At 38.3% G+C, this 9,428-nt stretch overlaps 3 protein-coding genes across 3 annotated transcripts in view; 2 read left to right on the plus strand and 1 right to left on the minus strand.

The window, feature by feature from the left end:
- Window positions 1-3,050, plus strand: part of LOC107726741 (poly [ADP-ribose] polymerase 1-like) — a 33,876-nt gene extending 30,826 nt beyond the window's left edge. Inside the window, exon 21 of the mRNA XM_016536430.1 lies at window positions 3,039-3,050. The gene's annotated coding sequence lies outside the window, so the exon portion shown is untranslated. The remainder of the gene's footprint in view (window positions 1-3,038) is intronic.
- lin9 (lin-9 DREAM MuvB core complex component) overlaps window positions 1-6,729 on the plus strand; it is a 9,519-nt gene extending 2,790 nt beyond the window's left edge. The window contains exons 4-15 of the mRNA XM_016536438.1: window positions 801-905; window positions 1,018-1,148; window positions 1,448-1,573; window positions 1,681-1,838; window positions 3,361-3,494; window positions 3,597-3,722; window positions 4,223-4,324; window positions 4,405-4,485; window positions 4,574-4,699; window positions 4,850-5,032; window positions 5,594-5,691; window positions 5,851-6,729. Of these exons, the coding sequence (XP_016391924.1) occupies window positions 801-905; window positions 1,018-1,148; window positions 1,448-1,573; window positions 1,681-1,838; window positions 3,361-3,494; window positions 3,597-3,722; window positions 4,223-4,324; window positions 4,405-4,485; window positions 4,574-4,699; window positions 4,850-5,032; window positions 5,594-5,691; window positions 5,851-5,956 (1,476 nt within the window). The 3' untranslated portion in view covers window positions 5,957-6,729. The remainder of the gene's footprint in view (window positions 1-800; window positions 906-1,017; window positions 1,149-1,447; window positions 1,574-1,680; window positions 1,839-3,360; window positions 3,495-3,596; window positions 3,723-4,222; window positions 4,325-4,404; window positions 4,486-4,573; window positions 4,700-4,849; window positions 5,033-5,593; window positions 5,692-5,850) is intronic.
- Window positions 6,730-6,759: 30 nt separating this feature from the next.
- LOC107726752 (homeobox protein OTX1 B-like) lies at window positions 6,760-8,709 on the minus strand. The gene is made up of 3 exons (XM_016536439.1): window positions 8,507-8,709; window positions 8,201-8,409; window positions 6,760-7,586 (listed from the first exon to the last, which is right to left on the minus strand). The coding sequence occupies exons 1-3, from the start codon at window positions 8,604-8,606 to the stop codon at window positions 6,915-6,917; spliced, it is 981 nt and encodes a 326-aa protein (XP_016391925.1). The 5' UTR covers window positions 8,607-8,709; the 3' UTR covers window positions 6,760-6,914.
- Window positions 8,710-9,428: the final 719 nt, after the last annotated feature.

Raw genomic sequence — 9,428 nt, forward strand, 5'->3', positions numbered from 1 at the left:
CTGTATATAAACTGCGGGCATCAGGGAGCCGTTATTAATATGCGGGGCATTGAAATCGCTTATGAACTCGCGCTTGTTTTTTACTTTCACTTTCAAGATTCGCGATCACACGTACAAAGCAGCACGCAGCAGTACTTACCACACATTTGACAAGATTAGATGTTTGTCATTGGTGCTCAGGATTTGCAAATCATTCGCCATCGTCCTATCAGACATTTCTTACTCTGTGTATGTGGTAAGTGAACTTTCATGTACTGTAACAGTCTACCGCTAGCAAGCGGCTAACCATGTCCCTTTAGTGGCTCCGTAGAACGCGTTATTTGTTTTCCGTGCCTTTCTGCATACGGATTCACGCTACGGGCACACCCCCTAACCCCGGCCCCCGATGTCATCGTCCATCACGATGTTTCACTGTAGACATCGTCCGATGCCAATTTGGTAGACATCGCCCAACCCTACTTCATACTTGTTGTTGTACTGTTTGCTACAATTCCAGGTTTGCTTACGATAGACCTTAGTCAAGGTAGCGCCATATTTAATTTTTGACGGGAATGAAAAGAATGTTCAGCAGATTGGGGGGGGTTAGTAGACTAAAATTCAATAAAATAGTTTTGAAAGTTATGAGTTGTGAAAAATTATGTGATCTAGGACCTTTGTATGGTGTGTAGTCGATTTCGCACAGCCTTGTTTTCATCTGCCTTTAATTCAATAGGGTGCTTACCTGACCAAGGTCCATGGTAGCACTTTTGCCTTTTAATGTTTACTGTTCCTAAATATCTCCTGTCTGCTTTGTCCTTCAGCCAACAAGGAGCTCAAAGAGGAGTCGACTGTCATGTGAGGATGAGGAGCGGCCACTTGCCTCCAGATCTCCCAGGAGAAGCCAGAGGGTCACCACTGTGCCTCAGGTGAGAGCAGTGTCCAGAATATGCTTTTAAGGATACATTAACCTATTGACATAAAGATCAGTGATTTTAGCATTTTTAATGACCAGCAAAATTTGAATGTTTTCCTTTTCAGAAACTTACAAATGTCACAACACCAGACAAAAGGGCTTCACAGAAAATTGGACTGAGACTAAGAAACTTGCTCAAACTTCCCAAAGCGCACAAATGGTGCATCTATGAATGGTTCTATTCAAATATTGACAGGTATGTTCTGCAGGCCTTATATTTCCAGTCACTTTTGTGCTGTTAATATTCACATTCTTATTTTAATAATTTTGAGTATTGGAAAACGATAGTAGTGTCTGCCTTCCATAAATATGATATTGCCTTTCCGTTATTAATAGATTATTAATATTAATAGACGCAGTAAATGGGCCTAAATAGTCTGCTTGACTGATTGCTAACTTGTATTGTGTATATATCAGCATTATATTGGCATATTGCTAGAACACTAATATTTTATGTTTTTGCCTTTCCAATTGTCATCTTTTTCATGTTTTTAGGCCTTTATTTGAAGGAGACAATGACTTTTGCCTGTGTCTGAAGGAGTCTTTTCCTAATCTAAAGACCAGAAAGTTGACCAGAGTTGAATGGGGAACAATCAGAAGACTTATGGGCAAACCTCGAAGGTTAACTGCTCACTTTCAACCTTATACAGTAATAAATGCCCATAACATGCAGTGCTGATGTCTTTGATTCAGATGCTTGTACAAGTTATGTGTCTCATGTTTTTCAGATGTTCCTCAGCATTCTTTGCTGAAGAGCGAATGGCTCTGAAACAGAAGAGGCAGAAGATGCGTCTCCTGCAGCAGAGGAAAATCACAGATATGTCTCTATGCAAAGACCTGCCAGATGAGATTCCTTTGCCCTTGGTCATTGGCACTAAAGTGACAGGTGAGGAGCTGTTTGATATTACACAATCAGCAGATGTGTAAGGAGCATTTTGAAATAGACTTTAGGGCTGGGCGATTTTTCCAATTTTATCGATTAATTCGAATTTAATGTTTTGCCACGATTTTATTTTTTTTCGGAATCGTGATTTTTGAATAGAAATATTACCAAATGTTAGAATTAGACACTGTGACAATATGCCAATGATAACAGTAAAGAGAAAAGAACGATCCAACTGCATGTCGGCGCACGTGATTAACCGCTCACGTGTGACGCACTCAGTGAAGGACCATAAATATATCGCTAGGCACCATTCATACAGAATGCGCTTTTGTGTTGATAAAGATGCGACGCGGCTAGGGCTGTCGCGATAACCGCAATATCGCATACCGCGCTATTGACGAGCAAACCGCAGAGGAATGCAAGAACCGCAGCAACCGCGATTTTTCCGTGTTTTATTTCCGCTGCTTTGAAAAAAAAAAAATTCTGAAAGTAATTTTCAGATGCAACGGGGGAAAAACGGGATAACACAAACATGAAACTTGTAAATAAAATAATTTGATATATAGCCTATGTAGAATTTAATAACATATAGCCTAGTTTGATATATGAATTGGGTGTTCGTCAAAGATTGTTCCCTCACCGCGACAGCCCTAGACGCGGCAGTGGAGTAGGAACAAATGCAAGAAGATGAACTTCTTTAACTTGAGCGCCGCGTTTTTAGAATGCCGTTTCATGCATGAGACGCTACAAGAGACGCTAGCGCAACAGTCAAACACGCCCATGTTTACATAGAAAAAAAACACCGGAAAAGTAGCGCAATCGAATAAAAAAAACCTGTAACTACTACTGTATGCCTGATATTTCATGTTTGCATCATGGTGACGGGCTGAAAGCTGCAATTGTTTTTATAGAACATTTATAGTTAATAATAGTCTACTGGTGTTATACCTTCAGTCATTTTGAATTTGAATTACCTTGACTTTTGAGATTTTTTAAAAGCATTTTCCTCATATTATTTCTGAACATGTATAAGACAAGTTTGTACAAGATGTAGTTGTAGTTCATGCATCTTTTTTGCAAAGATATGCAGAAGTGATTTGATTTACATCATGTTGACAACTTCATGTGTGGTGCACTTGGAATAGAATTTTCTTTAACTAGAGGGTTAATAAAGAAAAAGTTACTTGAATCATGTTGTAGTTACATTTTTAAGTTGACTAGTTAAAAATCGTAAAAAATCGAGAATCGTTAAAACATTCTGGAAAATAATCGAGATTTTAATTTTTTGCCAAATTGCCCAGCCCTAGACTTTTTATGTCTTCAGATTGTAAGTTTAGTAAAAATGAACTTGATCCAGAGATATTGTAGTTTTCTACATTTTTTTTTTTTGCTTATATAATCATATCTTTTGCTCATTGTGCTGAAATCAAAGGTATGCCTTTTTGCAAAATAAAATATTTTGAATGAAAATAATATATATATATTTTTTATTGTTTTCTTTTTTTTTGTCTTTAAACTGTAGCTCGTCTTAGGGGTGTCCATGATGGCCTGTTTACTGGTCAGATTGATGCAGTAGATACCAGTGCAGCAACGTATCGTGTGACCTTTGACAGAAATGGGCTCGGCACACACACTGTTCCTGACTACGAAGTGCTTGTAAGAAAATCACAAATGGCCATTATAATTTGAGTCGTTCTTTAAAACAGTAAAGTGTCATTTGATTTGAATGGCTAACACTCCCCACTGCTTTCTCTCCAGAGTAATGAACCTCATGAGACGATGCCCATATCTGCTTTCGCTCAGAAACAGAGGCCACCTCGTTTCCAGAACTTTCTGACCCCACCCCGCGGGTCCTATCCCGGCTCAACCCAGTCCATCTTAATGGTAAAATCAGACTGTCAAATGTGTTTTTTTTTTAACGAGGTTGTTAACTGGTGTTTCATTATCCTGAAATGTTTCTGAGATCTGTTCTGCTAGTGTTGCAGGCAACATAGACAAAACAAGGCTAAATACAAATAATAAAATGCAACAACTTGTGGTTTGTTCCAGCCACAAAGTGTTTCCTTTGGTGAATAATTGGGTGCCAAAAGTATGCAACCATTTCAAAAGCCATTTAGAAACCAAAACACTTAATTTTTAAAGACAGGTCTGTGCCATTTTAATCATTTTGCATAGTGTTGGGCTATTCATATATTTTATTATATTGTTTTGTTTGCTTTATGACCATTTTGGTACTGTGGGTCACACTTCATATTTAGTGTAAAATTTGGGTCCTGAAGCAAAACCAGTTGAGAACCACTGACATGAATAATAGATGTTTAAAATTAAATTCCACCAAAGTGTTTTGGAAAAATGATCTTAGCCTCATATTGCTCTGTTCCCAGGATAATGACCCTCTGTTCAGTCAATCCCCCTGGAGAAGTAAACTGACAGGAACTGATGGAGAGACACTGGGTGGCTTTCCTGTCAAGTTTCTTGTGCAAGTGGTGAGAATTGTCACTACTAATGTTGTCTATTTACTTGAATTTCCACAGAATTTCAATATTTAGTTTTATTCTCCTGCTAGACACGCCTGTCCAAAATCCTCATGATTAAAAAAGAACACATAAAGCATTTGAAGGAGATGAACACAGAAGCTGAGAAGCTGGTAAGTGTCTGACAGCTGATATGGTGTTGTTTTTGTACACGATAACTTAGTAGTACGCCATGTAACTTCTTCCATTATTCCTCTGCAGAAGTCCTATTCCATGCCGATCGGATTGGACTTGCAGAAGAGATATGCCACAACAGTACTGGACCTGGAACAGCTTAATAAAGACCTCAACAAAGTCCTTCATGAAGTAAAGCAGTTTTGCTATGAGGTACGTATGTTTCTTTTACTCACCCCACCACATGACCAAACTTGCTTTCCAGACCTTCTGGTTTTCTTCACAAAATCCTGGACATAAAACATGCATTTTAGTTCACCTTCACACATTTTCCTTTCACTTTCCATGATCTTCTCTGTTCAGCTGGCTCCAGATCAGGGCATGCAGCCTGCAGATCAGCCCAGTGAGTTGCGACGGCGCTGTGAAGAAGAGTCACAGGAAGTTGTGCGTCAGAGTAATGCATTGCCTGATGGAGAGCAACGTGTCCAGAGCCCCAGCCTCACCCAACTCGTCTCTCGTCTTACTGCACTCCTCCTGCAGATCAGGGTACCAGACTAAACTGTTTACCTCTGCATGTTGTTTAAAACAGAACATTTTTACATTATCTGAAGGAAGCATGCCTTATCACTATGGTAGTTTATTTCCACCACAGAATTAAAAATTCAAAAAAGTAATTGAGACTTTTTATGCATCTTTTTTTTCCTCCTGCATTTACATCTTACAATTATTTACTTTTTTTTTTTTTTTGATTCTGACTTTTCATCTCACATCTATTACAAAATAGAAAAGGTAATTGTGGCTTTTTATCTCACAATTCTGACTGTTCTTGTAATTCTGAGACAAATGTCCAAATTGTGAAATACGTTGCCATTACCTTTTCTTTTTTCTTCTGTGGTGGAAATAAGCTTCCATACTAAAAAGCATGTACATAGAGCACAGACCAGGAACTTGTGAGCCAAGACTACCATGATGAAGACTAATCAATTAACAGCTCAGTTGCTCAACTAAGTTTTTCATTCAGCTCTGTCAAGCTCTTTCAAGTGCCACAATGTCACATGAAAATTTACTTCACATTGAATCCTAATCATATTTCTTTATTTAATGCAGTGTTTGGCCGAAGGGGGAGACTTGAATTCATTTGAATTCAAATCACTCACAGACTCTCTGAATGACATAAAGAGTTCAATAGATGACTCCAACCTGAGGTAATACATATTTTGTTTTAATTTCTGTTGTTTTTGCTCCATTTATCTTACATTGTTTGTTTTTATTTTTGCCGTTCTGAAAGTTCTAGTCATACAGTGCCGATACCATCTTTAAAAAACTCAAGGAATTAATCACCTACAATGATCTGTCTTCTACAGTTGTTTTCAGGATAATGTGGAGATCCATGTAGCACACATACAGAGCGGGCTGAGCCAGCTGGGTAACCTCCATGCTTTCTCTGCCAACAACACCAACAGAACGTGACTGAAATAAACTTGCACACCTCCCGATCTCAAATATGGACAGCGACACGCACCTCTTCAGCTCATCACTTTGTTCTTTTGTGTTCATTCTGTTTGACGTTTATGAAAGGTCAGAATGTATGTTCAGTAACACTACCTGCACAAGTAGTGTTAAAATTCTCTGCCCGACACCAAAGTGTCTGAATATGTTCAACTAGCTAGAAAAAAGAATTTGTTTTGTAGATGTAACTGTTTGATGTCATTTCAGCTGTTGCTCACGTTCAATTTGATATGCAAGTTTCCCCTTATTTTTATTATTGGTGGTTTCCAACTAGGGTGTATTTCGAGTGACACTCCTGATTGGTGCAGTTTGTTGGACTGAAACTATTTTGTATAATTTTATTTCCTCTGTCTATTTCTCGACGTGTATAACTTTTAATGTCCTGAGAGACGAGGTACTGTTCTGTATGTTTTAAATATGTACATTGTAGATAACTGTACAGTTCACTCAAAATATATCAATAAATCGATCATATATAGGGTAATGTGGACATTTTTTGAGTTAGGTATTTTTGCAAAGCAACCAATCTGTTTATACAAGTCCTGTAATAGACAGCTGTGTGGAATGAAAGTTTGTCTTGTCCTTAGACGAAGAAATAATCACCCAAATGCCCCACTGGTGTATGTTTTGAATGCGTTAGTTTTCTGTGGGTTTGTTTTTTTAACCTGTAAGTGTATGCATGAGACAGACGTTTGTAAATAAATTGATTTCTATTATCTTCATAAAGGCTCAGAGTCTGTATTTTGAGGTTTTATAAAAACTTTTATGAATGCAGATTGTCTTTCTTTACATCCATATGGTGTCATAATCACACATAACATACAATAATATCTGAAATATACAATAAATATCTGATTTTCAAAGCTTAAAATGTTCTTCAAAGCTTCAGATAAAGTCTGTGAGTGATCAATTGAAAACGCTAAATAAACCCATTAAAACCAGACATGGCTTCTCTTTCCCAATCCGAATCGGAATCTGAGAACTCGGCGGCTTCGCTTGCTCTAATGGGTGAGAAAGTTTCAAAACTTCCCGGCTGGACCTTTACTGGCATGTTTTGGATAGAACAGGTGACATGTTTGGGGGATGATGAAGACATCATGAAGTTATTCTGTGATGGGAGAGGCGGAATAACAACCTTCATCTCTGGCCCAATGGTCTTGTTCGGAGGGAAGTTATCATACTCCACCAAAAACTGCTTCATTGTAGACTTAGCATGGCTGGTGCTCATAAACTGTCCGTGTCCCTTTGGATACTGCTGTGTGTAATTGCGTGGCACCACGACACTCAGGTGATCTGTCTTGATCTGGTTCTCCTCGGTTCTGTTGAACATGCACGGAATCGTGGTTGGGTTGTACATGTCACCTTCCATGGTGTAGATCTTCTCATCTGAGGAGTTGATCAGCTGTTGACTGAAGTTGTCCCCCGTGGCAAACTTTGGCAGTCTTTGTGTCTCCAGGCCAGTGTGGTTCTGATGTGTCGTAAACTGGTTCATAAGGAGACTGTTGGTAGTCGGAACATTTACACTGGTCTTATTTGGAACAGGATTTCCCACCTGGCGCCGTGACTTGGCTCTTCGGTTCTGGAACCAGACCTGAATAGAAAATTGACATTGGTTTAGAAAGCTGATGCCATTAATAAACAATAAAACCACACTGGCATACATTCAGACAATGCCAGCAGGGAAGACCGGGGCTATAGTTGTCACACTTTTACTAAAACTGAAAGGTTGAACCGTTTTTTCAAGTTGAGCATTTTTCATAAATGTCAATTTAGGGGAAGTTGTAATACAGTAGGCCTATAATTTCATAATTCAAAAAATAAAAATAAAAATAAAAAAAGTTTTAAATGCTTCTGTACTGTTATAAGATTACAAAGGTAGCCTACTTTTTTTACATCGACGGAAGACCTTATATAGCTGATCGTCAATACATATCAAAACATTACATACGTTACGGAAGATGTTTTTTTTCCTTACTACTTTAGATAGTAGCCCATTTCATTTTTCAAAACGTATTTCTCAAAATATTTTTCTTCTTGAAAAATGCCCTTCTGAAAAACAACAATTTCCCTGGTCAATAGCGTTTGAAACAAACTTGCTCTGAGAAATATTTACTTAAGGGGGAAAACATTTGACAACTAGCCCGGTAGTCATCTTTAATATTAAGCAGGTCTTTTTCTGAGGAACATTACTGACAGAAATCTCACCTGAATTCTCGACTCTGGCAAGCCGGTCAGTGCCTCAAGTTTTTCTCTTAAATAAATATCAGGGTATTTGGTGTCCAAGTAGACTTTCTCCAGGACGTCAATCTGCTGCTGCGTGAAGTTGGTGCGTTTTCTGCGGTGCGTAAACAAACTCGCGCTGTCCGCTCTGGAGGCGCCATTGAGGAACCTCATCCTGTCTTGAGTTGCGTAATCTGATGAGAAAATGAGTAAAATGATTGAAGTTAGACATATTGATTACTTAGTAACTCCCAAATGCATTTCTAGAAAGATTCCTGCGTAAACACCCACCTGTTGTGTGCATGTTAGTCCTCCTTTCCAAATCCGCGGTAGGAAACAGCTGGAATTGTTTTAAGTGTCCATTCCCAAGGTTTCCATGCACGACTGCCATTGTGACCTAGTCCTACTGGTGTTCAGCTTGGAGTGATTTGACTTACCTTCGAATGGCATTATATATCCAGTGGGCCAGCCTTCCGTCAGAGTTGATCAAAGTGAACTGATAGGACGCAGGTGTGAATGTTTGACATTCGTGGCACATTTGCATCTGTAAAAGGTTCGTGTGTGAGTTTAATGGGATCTCCACCCGAATACACATGACTTGAAAAAACATGTAGGCCTACGTGTATTGTTGGATTGAGATGCTTTCCTGATCAGCTCCTCGGATCAGTTTGCAGCCTTGCACTTGTAGTGGAAATTGCCACTGATGTAAAATGGTTAATATATATATATATATATATCGCAGTGTTGGGGAAAGTTACTTTTAAAAGTAATGCATTACAATATTGCGTTACTCCCTAAAAAAGTAACTAATTACGTTAGTTACTTTTTATGGAAAGTAATGTGTTACATTACTTTTGCGTTACTTTCGCGTTACTTTTTAAATATGAGCAGGGCTTGATTGTTTTTAATATAAGAATTTCTATTTATAGCAAATGTAAAAGTCCTTTCAAACCAAAAAGTGTAATGAATAAACCTCAGGCTGAAGGAAAAGTAAATTCACGTCTGTACAGTAGAACGCAGGAGAAGGTCTCTTCAGCAATAAAAAAAAAAAAATGGGATTAGGTACATTTGTGTTATTTAACATATTTAATTATTGCAGGTTTGCGTCAGGTTGGCAGGTTTCAATTCATTTTGATGAATACTAAATCTGTTTTTTGTGAGTGGGATGAATTAATGCACATTCACATTTAGTCTAGAACTACAGTAGCATCAT

Source organism: Sinocyclocheilus rhinocerous, unplaced genomic scaffold, assembly GCF_001515625.1.
Source record: "Sinocyclocheilus rhinocerous isolate Xijiao unplaced genomic scaffold, SAMN03320098_v1.1 scaffold786, whole genome shotgun sequence".
Classification (NCBI taxonomy): domain Eukaryota; kingdom Metazoa; phylum Chordata; class Actinopteri; order Cypriniformes; family Cyprinidae; genus Sinocyclocheilus; species Sinocyclocheilus rhinocerous.

Bases quoted from the DNA above. Each gene is read 5' to 3' on its own strand.
- LOC107726752 (XM_016536439.1), bottom strand. From the start codon at position 8,606: ATGGCAGTCGTGCATGGAAACCTTGGGAATGGACACTTAAAACAATTC. The intron at 8,410-8,506 runs GTGGGTGTTTAC...TTTTCTCATCAG, and splicing joins GACTAACATGCACACAACAG to ATTACGCAACTCAAGACAGG. The intron at 7,587-8,200 runs GTGAGATTTCTG...TTTTCTATTCAG, and splicing joins TGCCAGAGTCGAGAATTCAG to GTCTGGTTCCAGAACCGAAG.